This window comes from Phaenicophaeus curvirostris, chromosome 1 (assembly GCF_032191515.1).
Source record: "Phaenicophaeus curvirostris isolate KB17595 chromosome 1, BPBGC_Pcur_1.0, whole genome shotgun sequence".
Classification (NCBI taxonomy): domain Eukaryota; kingdom Metazoa; phylum Chordata; class Aves; order Cuculiformes; family Cuculidae; genus Phaenicophaeus; species Phaenicophaeus curvirostris.
In genome coordinates, this window is record NC_091392.1 from 83,714,654 (window position 1) to 83,741,998 (window position 27,345).

At 45.9% G+C, this 27,345-nt stretch overlaps 1 protein-coding gene across 9 annotated transcripts; it reads left to right on the forward strand.

Moving 5' to 3' along the window:
- On the forward strand, positions 1 to 25,384 carry ZNF384 (zinc finger protein 384). Of its 9 annotated transcripts, XM_069865909.1 has the most exons (11): positions 367 to 498; positions 1,283 to 1,436; positions 1,522 to 1,711; positions 4,351 to 4,417; positions 4,565 to 4,805; positions 5,127 to 5,457; positions 20,218 to 20,442; positions 21,097 to 21,279; positions 22,109 to 22,187; positions 23,039 to 23,197; positions 23,363 to 25,384. In XM_069865909.1, the coding sequence occupies exons 3-11, from the start codon at positions 1,659 to 1,661 to the stop codon at positions 23,639 to 23,641; spliced, it is 1,617 nt and encodes a 538-aa protein (XP_069722010.1). In that variant the 5' UTR covers positions 367 to 498; positions 1,283 to 1,436; positions 1,522 to 1,658; the 3' UTR covers positions 23,642 to 25,384. The 9 variants fall into 9 exon arrangements, with proteins under 9 accessions (XP_069722078.1, XP_069722031.1, XP_069722010.1 ...); XM_069865919.1 differs by lacking the exon at positions 1,283 to 1,436; XM_069865966.1 differs by lacking the exon at positions 1,522 to 1,711 and having other exon boundaries at positions 369 to 498; positions 1,346 to 1,436; positions 4,347 to 4,417.
- The last annotated feature ends 1,961 nt before the right edge of the window (positions 25,385 to 27,345 follow it).

Genomic DNA, 27,345 nt, shown 5'->3' on the forward strand with positions numbered 1-27,345 from the left:
CCGCCCCTCTTTCCGGTGAGGAGGCCGCTGCCGCCGCCGGAGCAGGAGCCGCGGTCGGGGTCGCCGCTGAGGGGAGCGGGGGCGGGTACCCGGTAACCCGCCGGGGGGCGGCTGTGCGGGAGTGGGAGGGGAGGATGGGGGACGGCAGCGGGGCTTCTGGGGCCGCGGCGATCCGGAAGCGGAAACGGAGGGGGGGGGGGGGCTGTCTGTCTGTCCGTCTGTCTGCTTGTCTGTCTGCCTGCCTGCCTGCTCGCCACCCCCACCCTCCCCCGCCCCGGTGTCGTCCCACCGCGCCCCGCCCGCCGTGTGCGCGGGGGCAGGCGGGTCCGGTGTCCCCCGTGCCCCCCTCCCCCCCTCGGTCTGGACGTGGCCGGCGGGTCCGGGGTGTCCCCCCCCGGTATTTTGCGGTGTCGCGGGCAGCCCCGTAAACCCTGGCGGTTTGTTTGCAGAGCCGGCTCTGGAAGGAGGAGACATGCAAGAGGAGGGAGAGTGAGAGGGGTAAGGAGCTCCCGGAGCTGCGGGAGGGACCCCTGCCCCGGGGCTGCCTCTGGCCGCACCGCCGGGACGGGGCGGGTCGAGGGTCGGGGGCTCGTAGTCATCCTAGATTCGTAGAACGTCCTGAGTTGGAAGGGACCTGCAAAGGTCATCGAGTCCAGCTCTTGCCCCTGCGTAGGAAAACCCCAGCGTTCACACCGTGTGGCCGAGGGCATTGTCCAAATGCAAAGTCACTTGCAGGGCGGGAGAGGGAACTGATTGCCTGGAGGGAGCTAAGGTGCAGGGTGCAACCCCTGCCAGGATCCTGTTCCAGCAGAGGTTCAATCATTTGGCGGGACGCTGTGCATGTGTTGTGGGAGGGCACCAAAGTTTTCTAGCTCTGGTGTGCAGGTTTGGGATTCAGGACTCTGTCTGGCATGTTTTGGGGTGTTCCTGATGTGTGTCCAGATGTGCTTGTTCTAAAGACATAGCAGCCCTTGAGCTTTTTTGGTGTTTATGAGCTTCATGGAAGCATTTTTGCATTTGATCTGTCAGCCTGCATGGCTTTCAGCATCCTTAGTATTTTGCAGTAGTTAAGCTGAAAAATGCCCTGTTATTGACCAAAGTTCTTGGGCAGACATAAAACAACATTGTAAATAATTTCTGAGTGTTGTATTCAGAGCCTTTTGTCAACTGAAAACTCTACACCAAATGGAAAATAAAAGCTAGGTATCTGGAGAATAAAGAAAACTGTATTAAAAGATAACCTCTAAATACCTGCATATCCAACCTTGATTATGCCTTCCAGAAACACAGTCTCTACCTCACTGTATACTTGTACGTGCTTTTATGTATATGTCTGTGATTAAAGTGATTACCTGCAAAGAAGTATAAGTCCAGCACGTTAAGTATGTGATTCTGTGACGTACTTTGAGATCTAAACTCCAGATTCTTTGTCCCTTGTGAGTTCTCTGGTTCACTTGGTTGTTTATTTGGTGTATGTATGTTTGTGGTGTGTACATAGAAGGTGTTTTTGGTTTATATCAGGAGGGTACGTTGACATCTGTCTAATGCTAGACTGGTGAATAGGAAGAAGGTCCCATCTCTGGCCTGTTTGTGGAAGCTGGGATGATGAAGGCACCGCAGTGGGAACGTGCTGCGGTACAGGGTTGACGCTCCAGCCCATGTCTGGTAGTTATAGAGCGATTGGAAGGGTTGCGTGCAGAGTTCTGGTAAAGTAAGTGTGAGCAGCATTAAAGTGGGGGCTGTGAATAGGGGTGCATGTTTTCAAAATGTCCTTTAGCCTAAAAGTGGGTTCGGGGAGGGTCAGTGGTGGGTATTAGGGCAGGAGTTTGGTGGAGGAATCTTATCTTTGTTTTCTCCCTTTGGAATAGTGGCTTGCTGGTGAGATTGCATGAAAGCTTCAACTCTTACACTATTTCTCCTTTTCCTTCACATTCTTATAACATCATCACAATTCAGCCTTTCAAGCTAAAAGTTTTGAGGCCTGATATCCACAGAAGCATGAAGATTTATGGATGGGGAGGTGGATTCTAAGAGAGTTTAACAAAAACAGTGTAGTTATCTTTTGAGAATCAATAAGAGCTTTATTTTGACTTGCACGCTTTGTAAACTGAGCAAGCAAAACTTAGGTGCTCTGTGAAGTTCTGGAGACAGGCAGCCACTGAGTGCCCTCACTCACGCTAGTCTGGATTTTAGAATATGGAGGTGGAGTTGCCTTTCATTCCTTGTACTTTTCAAATAAGAAAACTGTGGAGAGATTTTTGTTTAAATTGGCATGTTTCTGTTTAACTCCTGAAGTTTGCAGTTGAATCTGAAGGAGTCTTGGACATTTACAAAGTTTACTTGAAAAAGGAACTGATGGTTATGAGAGACTTTATGTTTTTACGTAATCGGGTTCACTTTGATGTTTTTAATGTGGAAAGTAAGCAAATAAGGGCTTAGTTATTTTAAAACCAGAAACAAACAAAACCCCCCAAAACCCCAAACTTGACATTCCAGACAAAAACTCCCTCTTGATTCAGATGGTGCTCAGTTGCCAGGAATGCGTTGTATCTTCATGTGTATCCATCCAGTGGCAGAAAAAAGTCATATAATTAAACGTTACATAGGTAGGGCCTTGCTGTGGTCAGTGTACTTAATTTGGCTCAGGAAAGAAAGCAGAGGAAGGAAAGTAAGAGTCTTGCCCCATCAGACTCTGATTGAATCACAGCGATGTAAATCCAGAGTAATTCAGTTAGGCAGCTCGCAGTCTGACTGCATGCCGGCTGCATACCACCAAGTCAAGGTAAAAAATTCACCCTTAAGTGTGTTTATTGGTTGATTTGGAGTGAGTAACTGAGGCAGGAATACTTGCCTTTGCTGCTGCACAAGCAATTCATCAAAACAAAATCATTAGGTAATTTGGTTCATTTAAATAACTGCTTCAGTATATAGAGGAAAATTATCTTTGCGTTTTGGCTCACAGGCAGTAATTCCATGTGTATTTATTCTGCCTTAGTATACTTCTGAAAAGTGTTTCATGGTACTTGGGGCACATCAGCTTATCTGATGATTGAGATGGGTCCTTCAGAAATGATACTTATTAATTAGACTACTGCCACATCATGACAGGAACTAGAGTGGCACAATTTGCAGGTAGCTGCATGAGAAACCTACGGTGCTTGTGTTCTCTAAGCAGCTTCCCCTGCCAGATGTTCTCTGAGCATAGTTTTTATTGCATCTACTAGTTTTGCCATATTTGTTCAGGAATAGGCGTATCTTCTGCTTCAGAAAATTTTCTTTTGTGAATTTATTTAGTTTCACAAGTGTAACAAACTTTGTCCACTAATGCTTTTACACGGAGGAATGAAAGGATTAGAATTGAAAGGGCTTCTTCATCTGGGTGTTCCTAAAGAGATTACTCCTCTGTCTTCAGAGGGCTAACTTTTGATGTCTCACTGGTCCTCCAGCTGCATGGAGATTTGAGGTGGAGCAGTGGGCACTTGACTGGGGACAGAGCCCTATAGAATCTTGTCCCAAAAGCGGGAATGAAATGGGTGATAGGGAATCATGACATAATCTCATCTCAAAATAGGGTATCTCAGGAGCAGTGCGGCTAGGTTATTTTCTGCTGCCTGGTCTCATTGGATGACAGCAGAGGATCTTGTCTGTCAGGAATATTGAGTGATACTTCCAGGTTTCTCCAGAGAGTGGGTGGTCAGAGCAGTGGGCAGCAGGAAGTTAGGAGTCCTAAGTTTGATTTCTTGGTCTGCTGTAGCTGTCTATTATCTTGGGCAAGTCTGTTTCCCTCTCTCTGCCTGTCTTCCTTCCTGTGTAACACAGTGCTAATGTCCCCTTGCTGCATTTGGGTCCTTAGCGTTGGGCTGGGGTGGAGGGACAGGCAGGGTCCAAAATTGTCACTGCTTATGGGGTCAGACTGTCTGTGACAGTGAAAATTTTTTTTCAGCTGTATTTGCCTGGTTGCAGATACACATACTTCATCATTTATGCCATATACTTGGGTGGATGATAATTGGGGAATTTTGGAGGTGTTCTGGGTTGATAGACAGTCTGTCTTTTGCGTGGAGGACTACCAGACAAGATGCTTATGAGGTGGACCCAAGCCTGTGGGAACAGCAAATGCCTCTTCCCTCTGAAAATAATTTTTGGATTCGGGCAGATAGCTCAAAAGTGGGAAGAAGTTGCTTAAGTGAGAAAGGGGAGATTAAGGAACTGTCACAGTGTTAGACTGAGTCAGTTCCATGTTAGACTCTCTTTGGGTTTAATGTTTTTTTTATGTGCATGTCTGTCTGTCTTCCTTCTCCTCCATTCCTCTTCCCTTCCCCATTCCTCTTCCCCCCTGTGCCCAGCTAGGATGGAAGAATCTCATTTCAACTCCTCTCCGTACTTCTGGCCAGCAGTGCCCACCGTCTCGGGACAGGTAAGATCTTTGTATCCCATCCTATTATGCTGATCTTGCTTCTTAAGAAATCCGTGCATAAGTGTTTCTGTTGCATTTCTTGCTCAGCCAACTGCTGAGAGAAGCTGTGCCAGGGTATTCTAAAAGCTGCTCTTCTCACCCGTTTAGATTGAGAACACCATGTTTATTAACAAGATGAAGGAGCAGCTCTTACCCACAGAGAAGGGCTGCAGCCTGGCTCCCCCCCACTACCCTGCCTTGCTGACAGTCCCCACCTCTGTGGCCCTTCCTACTGGTATCTCCATGGACTCGGACACCAAGCCAGAGCAGCTGACACCACACAGCCAAGCCCCTGTGACTCAGAACATCACCGTGGTACCAGTGCAGTCTGCTGGGCTCATGACAGCAGGTAGGGGACTTCAAAGACTTCGTCAATAAGACTCTGGGATGGGGGAGATGAGGGATCCCGGAGAATCCTTTTTGGGCTGCAGATTGTTCCTAGCCTTGCTGATGGTGTAGATTGCCTTGGCAAGGTTTCACTGGGAATCTCTAGGCACTCCATACATCCACCTTCTTTATGGAAGTTTGGCTTCCAGCAGTGTAGATGAGGAATGTGTAGGGTACTGTTTAGTTTGCGTTGTAGTCAAAAGTAGGTGCTTCTGTGGGATTAGGAGATTGGATGTAATTAGAGATGTAATAAGTGACTTCCTCCATCTTTCTTTCTTTACAGGTCCTGGTCTGGTGATAACTTCCCCGTCAGGTTCCTTGGTGACCACAGCTTCCTCTGCCCAAACCTTTCCCATCTCGGCTCCCATGATTGTCTCTGCACTACCCCCTGGCTCCCAGGCAGCCCTCCAGGTTGTTCCTGACCTATCCAAGAAAGGGACAACCACCCTCTCTGAAAGTGGTGGGGGTGGAGGGGGTGGGGGAGTTGCCCCCAAACCACCCCGGGGCCGGAAGAAGAAACGATTGCAGGAGTCGGGGCTGCCAGAGATGAGTGACCCCTTTGTGCTGACAAATGAGGACGATGAGGACCAGCACAAGGATGGCAAGACATACAGGTGGGGAGCGGGGTTAAACTTTGACTGTAACATTGCATGGGGATGGGGTGTATTTAACCCTTCAGAGGGTTTCATGGTGAAGAAGCAATCTCTGCATTTTCCCTGTAGAGAATTTTTCAGCTGTAGAAAGAGTTGAGTTTTCTATCTGACCAGGAGTGTTTGCAAGCTGGTGGGTTGACCCAAAACTAGGGATCTCCTCCTTAGTGGACAGCCTTGATTTCCTGAAAATACAGATGTTAATGTTATTGGGTTAGTTAATGAGCAGGATGTTACGGGTTGCTGAGCCATATCCTTGATACTGGGCAGTATGACTGGTGTACTCCTGAATCCAGTACAGTGTGGTGCAGCTGCAGCACTTCTGGTGTCAGTGAGACCCTTAGTGTACCTGGGTGCCTTTGAATTAGGACTCCAGTCTGTCCAGTGTAAAGACTACAAACTGGGGGAACACAGGGCACGAAGTGAAGTGTGGTCATACTGTCTTGTCTCTGTGCGCGTTGCCCCTGGTTATCTCCTCCTATTTCAGCATTCCAAACAAAACAGAAAAAAAGTGTATTTCTGAATTAGCTATAAGGGTGTTTCTGAGCCCTAAAGGTATCAGATAAGAATGGGGGAGAGTTCTGAGCCCTGAGGTTGGATTTCTAAGCTTGTAGGAATGTGGCTTCTGTTTACAAGTGAGTGCTGGGAAAGGACAAGGTTAACTAGGAGGGAATATTTAAACTGGAGTATAAGGAACAGGGATGTTTTAAAGAAAGTGGGAACTGGACAGAGTGAGTTAGTGCTAGGGAGGAAGTGTGATGGTCTGTGTGAGTTGTGAAGCAGGAACACGTACGGGTGATTTAGTGAGAGATGTTCCTGAGGGATGCTTGAAATGAATAAGGAGCCAAGTAGCAGCCAGATGGAAACAGAAATAGGAGGTTGTGCCTAGATTGTGTCACTTCCTACTACGTGCCCATAAGCCCATCTCCAACAGCTTCCCTTCAACCACCTTAGACTTTTTTATTTTGGAAGTTATGTTTCAGGAATTAAGTCATGACAGTATGAACACATGTACACAGATGCAGTGCATCCACCCTAGGCACTGTTTCACTTTTAACTATCGCATTTAAAAACTGCTTACATTTTTAAGTCAATACAGTTAAAAGGGTACAAAACCAGAGCTTGGATCAGCCTTTTTATTCTCTTACCCAGTGTCCTGATTCTTCCACTTTGAAAATCTGCATATGGTGAAGAGGGGTGGGAGTGTTAGGTAGCTTGCTATTTGTAATCCCACCATTTATTTTGGGCCTTAGCCACAATTCCACACTACTCAAGCTGCTTACAGTCTGGGTTGCTAATTAGGTTGTTAAATATGTATTTACAGGGGACACAATTGGCAGTGAACACTAGAATTAAAGCTGAACCAAGGCTTTAATTATAGCTCCTTGTTTACTTGTAAGTTTGGAAAAAAATGTCCAAGACCAGGTGGAGTGACTCAGCAGAAACTTTATGAACATGCAGAGTCTGCGTAACAGCCTATGAAAAAGACTTTGCAGGAAAAAAGTGAATGAGTTTATATGTAGGAGCGTGTAATCAGGAAGATTTCCTGTCTTCATGTTTAATCTGAGTGTGATTCCTCTGCCTTTTCCCAAGCAGGCCTCCCTCTGAGCAGTGCTAAGGTGCAAGGTAGCTAAGTTGAGATTTATCAAAGACCACCAAGGAGTACTTCTGCCTTCCTTAGAATCTCCTCTTTGGGTGATGCTTTCCACCTGAAAATTTGGAACTAAAAATAATTTTTGATATAACAAAGGAAAATGCTATCTTCTCTTGGAGCTGTGAGAGAGAAAATCATTGTGAAAAACAGTAAAATTGTTTCTCCATAACAGGCATGTGAATAGACTCGCAAGTTTAAACTTTGAGGACCCCTGGGTTCCTTCTGCATTCTAGAGGATGATTTGGGTAGTTCCCATTACTGCGGTATGCAGATATATCCTAGCTAAATCAAGGCTGTGGGTGAGGTTCACCTACTCCTGCTCCCTTCTGAGGCTGGAGGAGGAGTTGCTTGTGGTATTCATACGTCTACGTTTGTATGATTTCACTGATTCTGATGGTGACACACTGAGGACAGTCTAGTCAGATGCCCAAAAGGAGTTGTATTGTGTTGATCATTATGACTTTTTTTTTGTTGGCACCTAATTCCTAAAGCCTGGGATTATTTTCTTAAGTTTAATTATTTTTTTGTTTTGTTTTAAATTGCTTTTTGAGCTCTATGAGGTCTGTTGTCCTGAGCGCTTGGGCAGATGGCTGATTTCCATAATTCCTGATACCTAGTATATTGGTGGGGATGGTAAGGCTTGAATGGGCAGCATTGCAAGGAAAACTTGGAAGGAATTGGAGCGCAAAGGTCATACTTGTATTGCACCTCATCCCATTCTCTGCTGAAAGTAGAGATTCCTGCTCCAGCAAATGGCAGCTGATTTGCTGCTGTATCATCTCTAGAAGTGAATTAGTAGCCTGCTGTGAAAGTGATGCAAGAATCTTTGTGGCTAGGTTTTTCTGTGTAAGGAAAGGTATGAGGCTTTTCCTAATGATGACGATCCTTGCAGATCTTGGACATCTAGCCTTAGGATTAGTCTGGCAGAATCCTTGACACTTTGCTTTGTGCTCTTAGAAGAATGCTTACACCTGCAGGGGACAACATCTAACCCAGGCTTCTGAAGCATTTTCCTACATGAGTAATGTCACTTCAGTCTTGTCTGGATTCATTGTCAGCTCTTCATTAATCTTCATTAATCTTCCCTGACATTTTTGTAGAGTTTACTTTTTTTCCATGGATAATGGTATGACATCAAGAGACTTTCTAATAAGATGCAGGCAGTGTGAGGAACATGGTTTCTTCTCAGTGCTTTGAAAGGTACTGACGAGGAGAGAGTAAGCATAGGTCCTGGAGACAGTCGTAGTGTTTCTTAGTACTGTTTCAGAGCCCGTGCCTGTACACTGCTTGAAGTCTGCGGTGTGGTGTGATGTGATTAGTGGACAAGACTGATGAAGTGGTTCAGCCTATCCGGACCAAGTGATCAGTTCTCCCTCTCTAACAAACAGTTCTCTAAGTATTTTCTTTTTTGTAAGCAGAAGAGAGTTCTTTATAGGCATTGCATGCTTGCGCTATTAAGTTTGTAAAGGCTAGGACAGATATCAATTTGTAGTCTGGAACAGTTTTGTGAGTTGTGCTTTGGAGCCTAGGACACCAACAGGAGAGGTGTGGGCTTGAGAAGGGCCTCTGCCACCATACTGTAACCAACAAGCTGTCTGTTCCCCACTGCTGGTTCTGAGTTTCTACTTTCACTAGGTCATGGGAACAGCAGAGGGGTTGGGTCTGGGAGACTGTAAGCAGCTGAAGGACACAGGAAGCTTCTGAGGTGAGTCCAGGGTGGAAAAAAAGCACAGAAGGCTTAACAAGAAGCAGAGTTGAGCTGTAGAGGGTGAAGAAGATGGATAGAGGCCTGCTTTAGTGTGGAAATTAGGGACACAAGGGGAGTCAGTGGTCTGAATGCAGCAGGTGGGCATGTTCATAGACGTGTTTCATTTTAAGCCTTCTTTTTCTGCAGTGCTGTTTGATGAACTTCCCATTGTTTTGAATATGTTTGAAATCTGGCAGCTGTGGCCACATATATATGTGAAAATACGGTCAAATTTGATCAAATTGTAAGCTTGGAAAACAGTTCCATTAAATGTGCTCTGAAATGCTCTATAGTTTGGTAGCTGAAATATGTGAAGATTATATCCTCTTTGATATTTCCTGAGGCTTACATAGCCTTGCAGGCACTGACCAGACTGTCTTATCTCCACAGAGTAGATAAATGCACTCTAACCTCTCTCAGTTTCTATATGAGGCTGGGCTATACATGTACTCTGCAGCAATATGCATCTTCTAGACTAGCACTGAAGCGCCAAGCATGCTTTTCTTTCAGTCATAACTGTTCCTTCTGAATCATAGAATCATAGAATAACCAGGTTGGAAGAGACCCACCGGATCATCGAGTCCAACCATTCCTATCAAACACTAAACCATGCCCCTTAGCACCTCATCCACCTGTGCCTTAAACACCTCCAGGGAAGGTGACTCAACCACCTCCCTGGGCAGCCTGTTCCAGTGCCCAATGACCCTTTCTGTGAAAAATTTTTTCCTAATGTCCAGCCTAAACCTCCCCTGGCGGAGCTTGAGGCCATTCCCTCTTGTCCTGTCCCCTGTCACTTGGGAGAAGAGGCCAGCACCCTCCTCTCCACAACCTCCTTTCAGGTAGTTGTAGAGAGCAATGAGGTCTCCCCTCAGCCTCCTCTTCTCCAGGCTAAACAACCCCAGCTCTCTCAGCTGTTCCTCACAAGACTTGTTCTCCAGCCCCCTCACCAGCCCCTCATTGCTCTTCTCTGGACTCGCTCCAGAGCCTCAACATCCTTCTTGTGGTGAGGGGCCCAGAACTGAACACAGTACTTGAGGAGCGGTCTCACCAGTGCCGAGTACAGAGGGAGAAGAACCTCCCTGGACCTGCTGGTCACACCGTTTCTGATACAAGCCAAGATGCCATTGGCCTTCTTGGCCACCTGGGCACACTGCTGGCTCATGTTCAGTCGCTGTCAACCAACACCCCCAGGTTCCTCTCCTCCAGGCAGCTTTCTAGACAGACTTCTCCGAGTCTGTAGCACTGCATAGGGTTGTTGTGCCCCAAGTGCAGGACCCGGCATTTGGCCTTGTTAAACCTCATCCCATTGGTCTCAGCCCAGCGGTCCAGCCTGTTCAGATCGCTTTGCAGAGCCTCCCTATCCTCCAGCAGATCGACACTTCCACCCAGCTTAGTGTCGTCTGCAAACTTGCTAAGGGTGCACTCGATGCCTTCATCCAGGTCATTGATAAAGACATTGAACAGGGCTGGACCCAGCACTGAGCCCTGGGATACTGCTTCAGAAGGGAGTCTTTTGTGCCCAGTGTTGACCATAGCCTCCCCCTCTGATGAGCGCAAAGGCAAGGTGTGAGAAGACACTGCTTGGTTTGAATGTAATAGAGTCAAGAATGGGCAGGACCTGGAGCTGGTTGTGTCCAGGAAGTCTGTACACTTGGTAAAGTGGAGATGGGAGTCAAAAAGGAGAAAAAGACAAGAGCCTGCAAAATAGGGAATTTAGCAGAGGATGTGATGGGAAGTCTATTTCCAAGAGAGGGATGACACAGAGACAAGCTGTGAAGGGCCAAGACTGAGGGAAGGAAGAATGAATCAGATCTGCTAGGGGCTGGAAAATGAGGAGATACCTAGACTTAGCAGAACAGGATGGAGACAAGCAGGTGGGATGTGGAAACAGAAACAAGGGGGAGAGGAGAGGCACATGGTTTAGTGGTAGATTGGCCGCACGATGTTAAGGGTTGGACACAATGATCTTAAAGGTGTTTTCCAACCTAAAATATTCTAGAATCGTAAATGTTAGATAATTGAGGGAATGAAATAAGGAAGAGCTGCTTCAGTAGAGGATAAACAGGCCAGGGAATGTAGGAGCTTGGGCTGGAGTCTTGGTGCAGAAGAAGCGGCGTTGCATCAGGTTAGAAGGCTAAGGGCAAAGGGGAAATGAAGTTTAGTTGTCAGGCAGATTGTTTGACCACATTCCCTCCAAAGCCTAGAAATGTTAAACCAAGTATTTCTAAATTTTGCCATGCTTCTCATGTCAGCACAAGAGTGTGATCTCCTCTAGCAAAGAACCTCCTCCCCCTTCAAGGCCAGAATAAGGTGACAAACTACTATTGCTGTCGTTTATCATCCTGGGGCTGCAGTGGCAGAGGTCTGTGCAGTGGATCTTAAGACTGCTAGTGACCAACGTGGATGTCGGCATGATGCCACATGTTGGAATTTCTGTTGGCTTTTTTTAACAAGTAGTTCCGTGAGCAGTGGAACTAATGAAGCCTGGTTTCCAGCAGCTCTCTCTTGTGTGGATTCTCTGATGCCTAATCAAGGGTGAACTTACTAGCCTTCCTTTCAGCAGGAGGTTCCGAGAGAGTCTCTTCTTTCTCAAACTGCATATTTTTGAGACTTGTATTGACTTTCAAAATCTTCACTCCTTTTATAGATTTAGTAGAAATTGGCGATCTCAGAACTCTAAGGAGGACAGGTGTACAGGCAGATCCATTTATACATATACAGTTTGTAGACTTAAGTTCTGCATTGTATGTGAATGCCATGCTTAGAGGTTAGAAAATGTCAGAATTAGGACTGACCACCATGTCTTAGGATATAATAAGGTAAAATGTGGTGTTATTTTAGGTTCTCTCCCTTTTGCTGAAATTTTGTAACTATATGTGTGCAAGTGTGCTCTGGGTTCATCACAGTGCCAAGCAGAAGGAATTAACAGTAAAGATTCTGCTGTCATGAGTTTTAACTCTAGCATTTGTTACTTTCATATCAATGAAATGAGTGTGTGCGAGGGAATGAGAGGGGTGGTTACGGTTTCAACTGGGGAGAGAGAATTTCGAAACTGTTGCGCGTCTTATCTATCACACCTTAATTTGGCCCTATAGAGTCAATGCACTTTGATACCATCCTTGATTATGTGATTATAGTTATTGTGTACGCGATGGCCTGTCAGAGTCCAGCATATTTACTTGGAGAACCTGAAAGGAATGGTTTAAAAAAAAAATAAAATTAAGATATTGATGTGGGGTTGCAGAACTGAGAAGGACAATTTGGGGAAGGAAGCTGACTGTTACTCTGAAGAACTGTAGGCGATGCTTGCCTCTGCTGCGGATTTGCTGTGGTATCCTACAGCCATGTGGTTCAGGCCTGTGGATAATCTTGCCTCGAAGCATGTGCAAATATGAGTTAGATCTAGTCTTCAGTGGATTTGCATTTGCCGCCGGCTAAAAGTGGCCACAGCCAGTTATCCTGAAATAATTAACATTTTGTGTTCCCAAAACCGTAATCTCCTCTTAAGTATCATTGAGTAGTCCTCTGCTATGTGTCAGACCCTCTATTGCTTTGCACAAGCATTGCATCACATAACTGTAGCATAGAAATCCATAGGAGCTGTGCTTGGAACGTGTATAGTATGATTTTTCCTTTAAAGAAGTAGTCACAGGTAACAGTTTAGACACTTCGAATTAGAGGGTACATCTGCCTTACTGTATTTCACTCCTCTGTCTTTTGTCACTTCCCTCCCTTAGAAAAAATAAAGCTGGGACATTGTAGAGAGAGGGAGGGATGGATGAAAAAGTCTTACGAGGAGCAGCTGAGAGAGTTGTTTAGCCTGGAGAAGAGGAGGCTGAGGGGAGACCTCATTGCTCTCTACAACTACCTGAAAGGAAGTTGCGGAGAGGAGGGAGGTGCCTCTTCTCCCAAGTGACAGGGGACAAGACAAGAGGGAATGGCCTCAAGCTCCACCAGGGAAGGTTCGGGCTTGACATCAGGAATAAATTTTTCACAGAAAGGGTCATTGGGCACTGGCAGAGGCTGCCCGGGGAGATGGTTGAGTCACCTTCCCTGGAGGTGTTTAAGGCACAGGTGGATGAGGTGCTGAGGGTCATGGTTTATTGTTTGATAGGAATGGTTGGACTCGATGATCCTGTGGGTCCTTTCCAACCTAGTGATTCTATGACAAGGGGGAATGGCCTCAAGCTGCACCAAGGGAGGTTCGAATTGTACATGAGGAAAAAATTTTTTACCTGAAGGGTCATCAGGCTGCCCTGAGAGATGGTTGAGTCACCATCCCTAGAGGTATTTAAAAGGCAGATAGATGAGATACTTTAGGACATAGTGGCAGATAGGTATGGTTGGACTCAGTAGTCTCAGAGGTCTTTTCCAACCTGGTGATTCTGTGATTCTGTGAGTTATTATGGAGCACTGATACTTCTATAGTGGGTAAAACAGATGACTGATTCTGCTTCATGAAGTTGAAATTGCCTGTGGTTGACGAAGCTTGAGGCTGTATACAGGGTGATGAAAAAACTGAGCACTTGCTTGTTGAGTATCTGTCTGCAACATAATAAAGATGCAGTTCTGTGGGAACTGTCAATAAGGCTGTATCGGAAAACACCTGCATTGCGGACCCAAATTATGGTGACATAGATGACCTTAATTGTGGCATTTCTGAATTTGCCAGTGCTTTCTCATCAGCCTTTTGTGTTTGTTTAATTTTAGCTTTTGCATGTTGTCGATACACTAGGAAGCCCCTTGTTAGGTTTTATTGTTTTGCTGATCTTTATGCTAATGGTGACTGATTTCAGAAGTTGGTAGAGAAGGTCTTAGGCCTGCTGTTGTTCAATGATTTGGAGGTCAACAGAAAGTCGTGGGTGATCATTTACAGTTAGAAGCAATGCTGGTGGATAGCTTAAAATAATATGAAAGTTTTCTGTGATTGATAAACTGGATCTGATCATGGAAATGTATTTTAATACAGCCCAATGCACGACTTAGCCCTTTGTGTGACTTCTTTAGCGGTCAGGGGCTGAGGCTGAGGTGTTTGGGCACAGTCGAAAGCAAAATCGAACAGAAGTGTCCCATTGGATAGTACTGAATGTCTTTTATCTAAAGAGAAGAAATATGGGGAAACAATATCCTGGAAAGCAATGACTGTGACAAAGACTTTTAGGAATTAAGTGACATCATGTGAGCTCCCAGTGTGAGGCTGTGTCAGAAGAGGGTAAATGCAACTCTTGAAAGCATAAATGCTGGACTCATTGAAAAGAAGTCAGGCAACTTGTGAAGCATACTGAAATACCACAAAATTCTAGGTCTGGTGGTTTTAAAAGATCATTTAGAAAAATGAATAAAATGTAGGAATACTCCCAGAAACCTGAGAACTAGAAAAATGCTGTGTGATGAGAACATTTACAGAGACTTGCTGCCTTGCCAGGAGAGTATGATTTTATGTAGCCTTATCAAGCCATTGTGTGACTGAAGAACTGCAGTAATTATTTGACTAAGATCTCTGAGCATAGCTAATAGATTTGATAGTATGTATGCTGGTAGTGTAAACTGGTAAATGGAAATGTAATGGTTACTTTTGAATAGGAGTTGATGCTGGGTGTAGAAGTGCCGAAGCAAAGGTACAGTTCATATGTTTTCACTTGGCATTTTCATACTGGCTGATTTTATTTAGGTCTTATCTGAGTTTTCTGGATTTGCATCTTCAGTGTTCCAGCTCCTTTCCCCTGATTCTTACAAAATATTAGCAAGAAAATTTAAATTCAGCTTTTTTTTTTTTAAAAAAAAAGGGAAACGTGAGGGTTAAATTAGAGATTATTGTGACCTGTGCATCCATTATCATGCTATGCTTGCATTAGTTACTTCATTAACCCTGCATTGCAAAGGCATTTCATCTCTGTCCTTGCTGAAGTGAGTGCATGGCTCTGGCAGCCTAAGCTTATTCTTATCATTCAGTTTTAACTTCAGACATTTTTGATTATTTTTTTATTAATTTGTGGTCTAACTGGCATTTGTAGCCTGACAGAAGGAGCAAGGGTTCAATTAACTTCTGGGGTTAATCTCAACAGATACTTGGAGTTTGAATTCTCAAAGACATATAAAAGCTTATATAGTTTTCACAACTGTGATACTGATTAATTGAGCACTTGATTGAAAAATGCTATTAATCCCTGTTAGGCAAATTTTACTATGAGCTGGTATTTCAGATGGCTTTTATATCATAACAGTGTCTGAGGCATGAATGAGGGAGAACATTCTATGTAAAGTGAAAAAAAATATGCCACTGTGTGCCAGAGTTGTAGTCTTATTGCTATAAGCATCGTTTTGTTCGTGACTCATCATGATGACTTTCATATGGGAACATAATTAGAATTGTACATCCACCTTTTATTGGTATTTCATGATTTTCGAGGGTGTTTCTGTCTAACGTGAATATTCTCTTAATGTTTCTCTTTATTTCCCTGTAGATTCCCTGTAGAAAGAAAGAATTATAAACACTGAAAGGGGTTACTTTTGATCTCTGGCATATGATCGGGTACTAAATTAGCTGTTAACTATTTATATGGAGAGGTACACCTCTGTGTTATTATGACTGTGTTCTCCTAGGCTCTCTAAATTTGCAGAGCCGTAACAAGCAGCTGTAGGGATGTTGCATCACATCATCAATGGGAATGCTGCAGTCATTTCTGTTATTTGCTCCCAGAAAGAATACAGTGGAAGTAATTGTGGTTTAGAAGTACAATGAGGAGAAAAGATGAAAAATGGATATTAAAAAGAGGAAAAAAAATCAATTATTTTATATAGTGTTTTGCTTAGCAACGAGCGCTCCCAACTTTTTCCTCTCAAAAGCGAGGAGAATTTCACTGAAATAGAATACTGAAACGCTGCTAGTGTCAGATTTGATGTTCTCATTACCCATGGAGATAAAACATTTCTTTTTAATCCATATTTGCCCACTAGAGGGCTGATTGCATCTTCCCCTTTAATATTTGATGTTGTCTGAGGCAGAATGTGAAGCCCTTAATTAAATGGATCATTTGTTCCCTTGAAAATGCCTGATAGCGCACAATAGGAAACTCTGACATGCAGCTTTCTGCTGTATTCTGGGGCTTTTGTTAAGTTATGAGGCTCATGAATTTCTTAATGCTACATCACATTCTTGCCCTCTCAGGGCTGGTGCTGATTAGATGGTAGGAAAATGAGTCCTTGCAAGACTTTCTTTTTAAATGTTGTTTGCTGAATTCAGAGAAGAGTCGTTTGTTTTTTGGGGAAAGTTTGCAGATGACTCCAAGCTGAGTGGTGCAGTTGCCACAGTGGAAGGATGGGATATCATCCAGAGGGACTTGGACAGGCTGGAGAAGTGAGCCTGAGAACCTCATGAGGTTCAAATAGGCCAAGTGCAAGGTCCTACGCCTGGGTCGGGGCAATCCTCTGTTTCAGGACAGGATGGGGGATAGTGTGATTGGGAACAGCCCTGAAGAGAAGGACTTGGGGGTGCCAGTTGATGAAAGGCTCGACATGAGCTGGCAATGTGAGCTCGCAGCCCAGAAGGCCAACGTTATTCTGGGCTGCACCAAAAGAAGCGTGTCCAGCTTGTTGTTCAGCCTGGAGAAGAGAAGGCTCTGAGGTACCTTCCAGTACCTGAAGGGCCTACAGGAAAAGCTGGAGAGGGACTGTTTACAAAGGCTTGGAGTGATAGGACTAGGGGCAATGCCTATAAACTGGAGAGGGGCAGATTTAGACTAGGCATAAGGAGGAATTTCTTCACCATGAGAGTTGTGAGACACTGGTACAGGTTGCCCTGGGAAGTTGTGGCTGCCTCGTCCCTGGTGGTGTTCAAGGCCAGGTTGGATGGGGTCCTGTGCAGTCTGATATACTGGGAGGTGTCCCTGCCCATGGCAAGTGGGTTGGAGCTGGATGATCTTTAAGGTCCCTTCCAACCCAAACTGCTGTATAATTCTGTGAAAGAGTGTTTATGCTAACGGTCAGATTTATCTTCTTTTTTTAATGCAAGTGCAGGAGAGTTTTGAAATAACTTTTTAATAATTTTATTTTGAAATTGGAAAAGGATGTTAAGTCTGTTTTTCTTTATTATAGTTTATTCTAGGGAATTTCTGACCTGAAGGCAGATACATGACAAAGCAAATAAGTGAAGGAAAATGACATAGACAGCTTTATGGCACTACAGATTTAGTCTATGAGACTACTTAGACTTGATGACAAAGTTCCTCAATTTTTCAAAACGGAATAAATTGCTTAAAATGCAGTCATGTATATGGCACAGAAGAGATTAGTGCCCATCGTTGTATTTAAACTAGAGGAAAACTTTTAGAAATAATTAATTCCAGAACAGGAGCTGTATTCTCAACATGCTGATTGTATCATAGAATCATTAGGTTGGAAAATACCTCTAAGATCATCAAATCCAACTATACCGGTCTACTACTAAATCATATCCGTAAGCACTTTATCCACCCGCCTATTAAATATGTCCAGGAATGGGGACTCAACCACCTCCCTGGTTAGCCTGTGCCAGTGCTTGATAACCTTTTCTGTGAAGAAATTTTTCCTAATGTCCAATCTAAACATAACATGACGCAGCTTAAGGCTGTTCCCTCTTGTCCTATCACCTATGATTTGGGAAAAGAGACCAACACCCTCCTCCCTACAACCTCCTTTCAGGCAGTTGTAGAGAGCGATAAGGTCTCCCCTCAGCCTCCTCCTCCAGGCTAAACAACCACAGTTCCCTCAGCCACCCTCCTTAAGATTGTAGGGGCCAAGTGATTGAGACCATTCTGTAGCCTCCCAGCGTTGTTCCAAAGTTGCGTTATTCTCATGATTGGAAAGATCCCATTTCCTTCTAGATTTTTTTTGACTACTACTGTCAGTTACTGTTTCTTATTCTACCTTTCTTTGCTCATAAACAAGCCCCCAGTAACTGATATTAACTCTCCCTACATCAGTTTTTACAGGTATTGACCAAGCTGTCTTTTAAGCTTTTCTCCAAACTTAGGTAGACTGAGCTCAGTGAATCTCTCCTGTGAAGCTGATTTTCCACATGCCGTCATTCTTTAAGTTTGCTGAACTTGTCTGAGTGTTTCAGTAATCGTTGACTACATGGACTTAAGAATTAGATGTGCTGTTGCAAGAACAGTTGCACCTGTTTACAAAAATTATTCCCACTATTTCCCTTTGGTTTAGTAAGCCATATTAGCACAGCATTGCACTGAGAGCTTGTTCTCAATTGAATGGTTCCTTAGCAGAGGCCTGATATTGTGCAACAGAGTTTAACTAAAGGTAATGGAAGTAAGCACCTGCTGACGAGTTGCTTGATTGAAGCCATGCATGAGATTGTCATAATCACTTGAATTAGCTGGAAACTGGACTTGGCAACTGAGATATTATTTAGTTCAGTATTCACCTCAAAGTTCTTTCTAGCATTGCTGCTTTCAAAGATAGAATCCTCATCCTGTAGGTGTGACTTGATAAGTGCAAAATGCGTATGCTGTATTCAGGTCTAGCTGGAAATGTTTCAGAAAGTCTGGAACAAATTGCACAAGTATTTGGATATAGCTGGGTTTATAAACCAAGAGCTGCTTTTTAAAAAAAGATGAATCTGATGTTCCTTTTTACTCCTCCTATCTCTAATAGAGCTTGGGATAAACAGCCAAATTGCTTCTGTTTGTTGATTCCAGAAGGGATCGTTATGTGTATGAGGCGGGATTTATGTAAGGATGTGATTAGTTTGCATGTTCTGTTAAGGTCTGCAATTAAAGTGGATTAAGAGAAAGATGAAGGTAGGAAACAACTGTTAGAGATGATAATGAATGTAAGAGAAGGAAGGCGGGGAGGGAAAAACATTATGGCAGGTGTGTGGTGGAACGCTTGCTAGGGAGGCATTGCTTCCAATTAAACGGCTTAAAATCACGCTGTGGCTTGGAAGGGCCTGTGGAAGTTAAGGTAGGTGCTGGATAAATATTGCCTACATTACATATGCTAATCAGACTGCACACTCCATAAAGCTCCTGGCTCCAACATCAGTAGTCACAGTAGTAGATGCAATGAAGTATCCTCCTGGGAGGAGATGGATATAAGGAAGAGCAGGCTCAAATCTCTGTGGCTTGTAATACCTGCAGAGTTTTGTCACTGAGCAGGTCTGTAAACACTTGTAAAAGTTAAGGAAATTCCCAGACAAAAACATAAGTCAACCTGCTGTGAAGGTTGTACTCATGTTAAATGGATTTCTTCTGCCTAGCATTTTCTCTCTCAAATGTGACCCTGGAAGTTCCAATTGCAGGTTCAATTTTGTCTTGTTTAATTGAGAAGTCTGCAGATGGAAAAACATAAGTTCAGAGAAACCTTAACTCCGCCCCTTGGTTGGCAGACATTTAAAAAAAAAAAATCAAGAAAATCAGATGCCACCTCTATATCTGTCAAATTGTCAACCACAAAAAAGCTTTTTACCATCCTGAATTGTATAACAGTGCAAGCTTCTCTTAACAGCCTGGTGTCACGATGGAGGAACAGTTTTTAACAGCAGCATCCATAGCAGATAGATGCCAACTGCTGCTTCCTGTTCAAAGAGTCTGTGTGTTACCAAATACATTTCTGATCATTATGGGAACAGATGGGTCCAAACTCCTAAACAAAACATTTTGCATCACATCATTAAGGTAAAAATGATGAAAGCCCATTAGACCAGTGAAATACCACACTTGAGATGCAGAGCGTCTTTGTGAGACCCTGCTAGGAAAGCAGCACTGTTGTTATTTTCAGCAGTTTGTATTCTAAATACTTGAGTGTCTTCTCCAAAAATGGGAGCAGAGTTAAATGAGTTGGTCATAACTGCTTTTGCAGACTTTGCAGTGCATGGAATTAACTTTATTATGAAGATGAACCTTAACCTGGGATTTCCAGGTTTTCCAGCCTTTTTAACTGAAATAAATCATAGATGAACAAAGTGGTTTTTTGTCTGGGAATTATTATTCCTGCCCCCTTCGTATTGCTGTTGGAAAAGTTTCAAAGGACTGCCCTGTCTCCCTTGTAAGCCTAATAAATTAACCTCTTTAACTCTTCCAAGACCTTTATTTGTTTGGCTACAAGGTATTGTTTGGTCTCTTTTGCGAGTTCCTAGCTTAAGTTTGTCCCCCTGGGGCTGGAGCACTCGCAGCTGAGCACAGTGTCCCGCGTGAAACCTCCCCAGAGCCACATAGTGAGAAAACATCCCTTGGTCACTCATAGTGGAAGACCCCATCCCAGTTAGAGCTGATAGAAATTGGGGCTTGCCCCCGTGTGACACTGTCTCTTCCCCTCGCCCCGGTCCTAGGTGCCGGATGTGTTCGCTGACCTTCTACTCCAAGTCGGAGATGCAGATCCACTCCAAGTCCCATACGGAGACAAAGCCACACAAGTGTCCTCACTGCTCCAAGAGCTTCGCCAACAGCTCCTACCTGGCCCAGCACATTCGCATCCACTCAGGGGCCAAGCCCTACACGTGCAGCTACTGCCAGAAGGCCTTCCGCCAGCTCTCCCACCTGCAGCAGCACACACGGTAAGGGCCAGAGGAGGCTGGGCACCCTCCGCACTGCATGTTGCCGTCATCCCAGCATGCTGTGAGCACCCTCAGTGGGCAACTGCCTGGGGACGCCTCGCTGTTTTCCACAGGCTGGTCATACCTCATACTTGACAAACCGGCAGTAGTGGTGGTATCTGACATATGAGACTTGTCACTTGTTGTGAGGGGCTGGGTGTGTGCAGAGGTTAGCACTGCTCACCCTGAGGGGTGTCTGCAATGGAGCGATGCTTTCTGACAGAAGGTAGGACTGGTTATGTCAGAGTGAGAGCAAAGTGGGCGTAGGAGAAGTGTTCCCTGTTACCCTAGCATAGTTCTGCCAAACGTCTCAGTCCGGGCTTGAGGGCCCCCTGCTATTTCAGCCGCAGGCTTCCCACACACAGCTCTGCCAGTGCCCCTCAGTCTGAACTCTATAGTTCCTCTCTCTGGATCCTCCCCCGGTGCAGACAGACCATGGTCTCTTGAACCCAAGAGGAGCACAGTTTAAGACCAAGCGAGCTCCTGCTGTGTTTGGAGTTCCTCTGTGTAGCAGATAGCATGGTGCTGTCCCACCCCCTTTGTGCCCTCATTCCATCAGCACTAGCCAGATGGCGGTCGTGTCCAACTGCTGCTGCTCCTCCTCCTCTTCGGCAGGATCCACTCCAAGCTCCACACGGCGATTGTCAAGCCGCACAAGTGTCCTCACTGCTCCAAGAGCTTCGCCAACACATCCTACCTGGCCCAGCACCTCCGCATCCACTCGGGGGCCAAGCCCTACACCTGCCGCTACTGCCAGAAGGCCTTCCGCCAGCTCTCCCACCTGCAGCAGCACACACGGTAAGGGCCAGAGGAGGCTGGGGGCCTGGCCCTGGCCCCCCCGCGCTGCCGGCATGCACCTGTGGAGCACGCGCGCCAAGCATGCGGGGGGCGGGCGGGGGATGCGGCCGGCTGCACCCACAGAAGGAGGTGACCCCCCCAGAGTGGACGGAGTGGAGGCTGCGCAGGAGACACTGACCACGTCAGGGCTGAGGTGGGCACATGCTGTCCCTGGGGATCCTTGGTCTTGCACCGTGGGGGGCACAGAGAGAGAGAGCGATAGAGAGAGAGGCATTGGCCGTAGGGGATCCCAGCCTGGCACCACGGGGGTTGGACTGAGTGTGTGGAAGCTTCTCCTGGCATTGCAGGGGGACAGGGACAGATGAACACTGTAGGTGATCTCAGCCTGATAATGTAAAGGGAGAAGTGTTGGAGAGTGTCTATCCTGAGAAGGAGTGGAGCTGTTTTCTTAGTACTGCAGAAGCAAGAAAACAAACTTGGTCATATGGGACTCCTGAGCATGGAGCAGGGAGCCTGGTCCTCCAGAACTCTTCCCAACCCATTTTCAGGTGGCCCGCGTGCCAAGCTGGCAGGGCATTCATAAGCTCTTGCTCCTCAGTCCTGGTCACTCTCTGAAATCTGATTCAATGCTTATCTTCTCTGACTTCTACCTGGACACAAGAGCTGGGTAGAGCTCTCTTTGCCCAGATAGAACACCATCTGGAGGCAACATCATCCCCTTCCATGCTCTCTTGAGTGGCTGTGAGATTTGATCACAGCATCAGGCCCTGGCAGTCCACCCTGCTTGCCTGCTCACTGCCTCCCATTTGTGCTCTTCCTCCTCAAACAGTATCCACACCGGGGACCGACCCTACAAATGCGCTCACCCTGGGTGTGAAAAGGCTTTCACCCAGCTTTCCAACCTGCAGGTAAGGGGCTGGGCTTGTCCTGCTCAGCAGTGGGGGTGGTAAGGGTGGTTGTCAAGTGGGGAGGAGAGACCACTTACCTGTGGTGGAGGAGATAGAGAAATTAGAGCAGCTGGGAGGAAAGAATGCAGAAAAGCTGTTAAAGCCCTGGGCTGGCAAGAGATTCCTGGCTTTGGGGGCACTAGCAACTCAAAGAAGTCATGTAAACAATCACATCCTGTAGAGCTGTAAACTTGAAAGCAGTGAGACCTTGGTCAAGTTCCTCCCATCTGTTCTGCAGTTTTCAAACTTAGCTGGAGCAAGAGTTTTGCTAGATGTCATACACAGAATAAAGTCTGGCTATCTGAATAGGGACTTTTGTTTGTTTTACTATGAAATGGAGGGCATAAGAGGAGGGATTTAGGGAAGCAGAGATGGTGTGTTCCGTTGTAGTGTCTTGGAGGAGGGGAACGGTAGGATAGGCCAAATGGCAAAGAGTTTTAAATGCTTGTGAGCTGTTAAAGCAGATCCTGCCCTTAAGGGCAGTGGTGGATGCGGGGAGCAAATGTATAATGGGGCAGTAGAGGAGAGAAGGGGAAAAGAGATAAAGCATTGTATGGAGACTTAAATGGGGTTTTTGGAGAGTTTGGAGACTGCTCTTCAAGTACATACTGTGCCTGAGAAAAAAGGGCCTCTATAGGGAAGAACCAGTGGGCTGGAGGGAGGTCTGTCCCTTATGGTAGGAGCCAGGCATACCTCCCTGAGCAGACAGGGGCCTGGGGAGTGTGGAGCCTGGCTGGAAGCAGGTGTCAGAGGGAAAACCTCCAGTATTAATACTTGCTTCCTTCCCTTCATGTCATTCTCACCCCCCACAGTCCCACAGACGGCAGCACAACAAAGACAAACCTTTCAAGTGCCACAACTGCCACCGTGCGTACACGGATGCGGCCTCATTGGAGGTACACCTGGCTACACACACGGTGAAACACGCCAAGGTCTACACCTGCTCCATCTGCAGCCGGGCCTACACCTCGGTGAGTGTTTGCTGCCCCGGGGAGAAGCAGAAGTGGACCCACTTCCAAGGGATTAGCTCCTTTAGGTCCAACAAGAGCAGCCCCCTGAGCTGTTGTGTCCTTCCCCGTTAGCTTTGGCTTTTGTGAACATCGTCCCCTCCTCTCACGCCGTTCTTCCTGTTGCAGGAGACGTACCTGATGAAGCACATGCGGAAACATAACATCCCTGACCCACAGCAGCAGGTGGTTCAGGCACAAGCCCAGGCCTCTCAGCAGCAGCAGCAGCACTTCCAGCCGCAGGGCGGGGGGGCAGCAGGGGGCCCTTCTGGAGACACTAACCAACCCAACCCACCCCCCCAGTGCTCCTTTGACCTGACTCCTTACAAGACTTCAGAGCATCACAAGGACATCTGCCTCACTGTCAGCACCAGCGCCATCCAAGTGGAGCACCTCTCCAGCTCCTAGAGAGACCTCAACCCAGGGAGCAGAAAGCCTCTTGTGCATAGCCTGCGCCCAGGGGCACTGCTTGTGCAGCGGCCCTCCTCGTGCAACAGTCTCCGGCCTCTCCTCCTGCAACAGCCTCTTCTGGCCGTGTAACCCTGTTCATGGCAGCCCCTTGAACAACAGCCTGTCTCAAGGGGGTGCTCCTTCTGTGCAACAGCCTGCCTGGTAGGAGGATGCTTCCTTGTGCAAGAGCCCCTTCCTGTGCTGGGATATGAATTCCTCACGCAAGAGCCCCTCCTTTGAAACCCAAAGAAAGGCCCCCATTTTACCTTCTCTCACTGTAGGATGAGTATGAAGGGGGGGGGTTACGTGTTGAGACATGTGTGGTGGATGGGATGGAGAGACAGTCCTTGTACGTACAGGGGCTTGGACACAAGTTCTCAGCAGGCCACAGAAGAATGTGGCAGGGTTCACAGCTGGATGGGGTTCTCTGAGGATTTCCTTGAGTGTCTAAGAGATAAATACCCATTCCTGCCCCTCCTGCTTGTGAAAGGGAGGAGGGGTCGCTCGTCCTGCCCCAAGGACTGGATGGGAGAAACCTCCTTCTCCCCAGTGGAAGGCGAGACCAGTGGCAGAGGGGAGGGGTGAGGCGTGTTCTCTGGGCCGCACAGGTGCCTACACTGCCCGAGGGCTGTGGAGTATTGCACACTTTCTCTTCCCCTGGTGGAGAGCAATAGAGAGGAGTCGGTCTGAATTGGCTGCTGCCTCTCTCCCAGCTGTCTGAGCAGTGTGATGGCCAAGGCCCTGTAGGAATGTGAGTTCCTGCTCATTGCTTTTCCTGCCCGTTGTGGATGATGTCCTAGCAGCTTGTAATCCTCCTCCTCTCCCTCCTGCTTCCCCCCCAACCTCCTCAAAAAAGCCTGCAGGCATCAACAACAAACCAAAAAGCAACTGGAGGGAGGGTAAGAGACTGCCAAAATTATCATCACCCTTCTCTCTACTCCCTTTCCTGAAAAGCGGGAACGACAGCAGTTCTGACTCTCACATGCCTGTCCTACCCCCAGTTTCCGAAAGGGAAGGAGGAGGACGAGGAATAGACCAGTCTTTTCAAGGAGCAGGCAGGAGGCAGGGAAATGTTAGCTTCTCCTGCTCGCCTCCCATCAGAGTACTCTCCCAGGCTCCCTCTTGCCAAGACGGGCTGGACTCACATGGCAGTGGTGGCCTCTTCTGGACCCTGGTCATGGGAGAGAATCCCCAAAAGGTGGACAGTGGAGAGAAGGGGATGAAGATCCCCAGAGAGAGACCAATCTAATGAGAAGGGGGAGCCAACAAGAATAAACTGAAGGCCCCTTGAATTTATATATATATATATATAAATATCTATTCCCACCCCTAGCCCGCTCTGTCCTTGCTGTAACTGTTTCTATCTCTGTGTTTATAAAACGCATTATCCTGGCGAATTTTTACTTTCAATCTTTGTTTGTTTTTCCCTTTCTCTTCGTCTTCAATTCTCCTTTCTTTTTTTTTTTTTTTTTTAACTGGTCCACATGACAGCTAGTCTTGTGCATCACTTGTTAGTTTCTTTGCATCATGGAGGCTGACTCGGAAGAGAATGAGAAGGCAAGGGAGAAAGCATGTGTTGTTGGGATTTAAAATCAATCATCCACCTAAAGCCTATAGAATCCCAGACTTCTATATGAACAACTAATAGGGGCTTTTTTTTTTTTAAGCCACCCTGTATAGAAATAAATTGGTATAAAAGGCTCCTTGAAGGTGCTGCTGTGAGCACCCTCCCCCTGTGACGTGTGTTCCTTCACCCTGCACCAGACCACTGCACGAACATCTTCCTGCTGTGAGTCCTGAGCGACCATGTGGGCGGGCGTCAGGGTAGCACATCTCTGCCTCTGGAAAGCGAGGAGTTTTGCCCTCTGTGCTCTGCACCTGTGGAAAAGCCTTTTTCTCTGCATTTAGTCACCAGGGTTGGGTCGAACGGTCGGAGTGTTTTGTAGATTCTTAGGATAGGCTAGCAGAAGCTGTCTGAATTGACTCTTGCATTTCACAGGTGTCATTTCAACCTATTTATCCTGTGTTGAGCCCCAAGAACTAAGGTGTATTTGAAGTATGTGTTGACAAAATGCATTGGCTTGATTTTGAGGCACTGAGACACAGAGAATCCCTTCCATGGGTAGCCTGCTGCAAGGGCTTTGTGTTCTCACTGTTCAAATGTTTAGCCCAAATTCTCCCTTTGATCTGTTTGCCTTTGGCTTCCAGTTACTAGTAATGGATCCATCCATCTTGCAGATTCAGAGAGCCTTAGAGCACAGTGGGGTGTTTTCCCCTGGACTGGTATTTAAACACTGTAATATCCCTTCTCAGTCCACTTTTTGACGAAGTAAATAGATGGAATCCCTTAAATGTTCCACCAGAAGGAATTTCCTCCAGCCCATGAATTATTTCTGTGTTTTCTTTCTACATCTTGTTCCAGTTTTTGGAGTTGAGTGTTAAAGCCCGGGTGCCATGGACATGGTCTCCTAGCCCTTTGCCTTAAGCCTGCAGAAGATTGCCATTGCCCTTTTTTTGCAGCATTAAACGGGAGCTCATATCAGCTGCTTGTCTGGTTTGAGCCCTAGATCATCCCAGGTCTCGGCTTCCCATGGTAGTGTTTCCCCTTTCTGTAGGTACGGACCGAGTTCTCATTTCCTAGATACTTAATGGGAAGCTGTATTGAAGTCCAGTTTGTGTGAATGGACCTGGCTTTCCTGACTGTCCGTGTTACTTGCTGCTTTCCCAGTTTTGTCACCCACTAACTGTTTCAGTTGTTATTTTTTACTTATGGACCCAGGTTGAAAATGCTATATTGCATCTGACTTACACTTGAAAAGCATCATCCAGTGCAACTTTTTATTAGCTTCTTTTTAAGGCGTGCAGTTGAGGCATTTCCTAATCCTCTTAGTATGTGATTATGTACAGTAAATCTTCTTGACTCATGGTGCTAGGTCAATGCCTTACAAAAATTTTAAGTATGTTGCACCTATGCAGTTCCCTTCGTTAAACCTAATGTATAATGATGAGAATGAAATTAAGGTTTGGGGCTTTTCTTCCTTTTTTTTTTTTTCCCTACAAAATCGATATTTCATAAACCCTTTGGAGTATAGGTTTTATTTTGCATTCATTAATTCTTCATCTCAACAGCTTTTCCATAATTTTGACATCAAGTCACTTTGCTTGCCTTTTGGGAATACTGTCATGAATGTCTTAAGGTATTTCTCTAATATCCCAAGTTTAATTAAAATTGGAATCAGTGGGTTAGAGTGCTTGTTAGTGAACTCTTCTAGGACTCTTATTTCTTTGCTGACTTAAGAATACACATTCGTCGCCGATGCTGTCTAATCTCCTTTGATACTAAGGTACTGGATACAACTTGGTATTTTCATATGACTATCGCATCGTGTTTCTTTCTGAATATGGAGCTGGAAGTATTTGACTGATTACCCCAGTTCTGTGTCAATAGAATGTTCACCATTCTTGTCTAGCAGTACTATTATCTAGCCATAGTTTTTCTTGTTTATTTTTTATTTAATGAAAAGAATTAAAGATCCCAAATCCCTTTCCTATTACCAGTAATTTTGCCAGCCACAGAGCTTTTCTTGCCAGTTTTCTTTATTTTATAACGTCTAATTTATGTCGATTGCTGTCTGGCCCACCCTTTTTCCATGTGTAACATT

Bases quoted from the DNA above. Each gene is read 5' to 3' on its own strand.
- ZNF384 (XM_069865909.1), top strand. From the start codon at position 1,659: ATGTCTGGTAGTTATAGAGCGATTGGAAGGGTTGCGTGCAGAGTTCTG. The intron at 4,418-4,564 runs GTAAGATCTTTG...TCACCCGTTTAG, and splicing joins TGCCCACCGTCTCGGGACAG to ATTGAGAACACCATGTTTAT. The intron at 23,198-23,362 runs GTGAGTGTTTGC...TTCCTGTTGCAG, and splicing joins GCAGCCGGGCCTACACCTCG to GAGACGTACCTGATGAAGCA.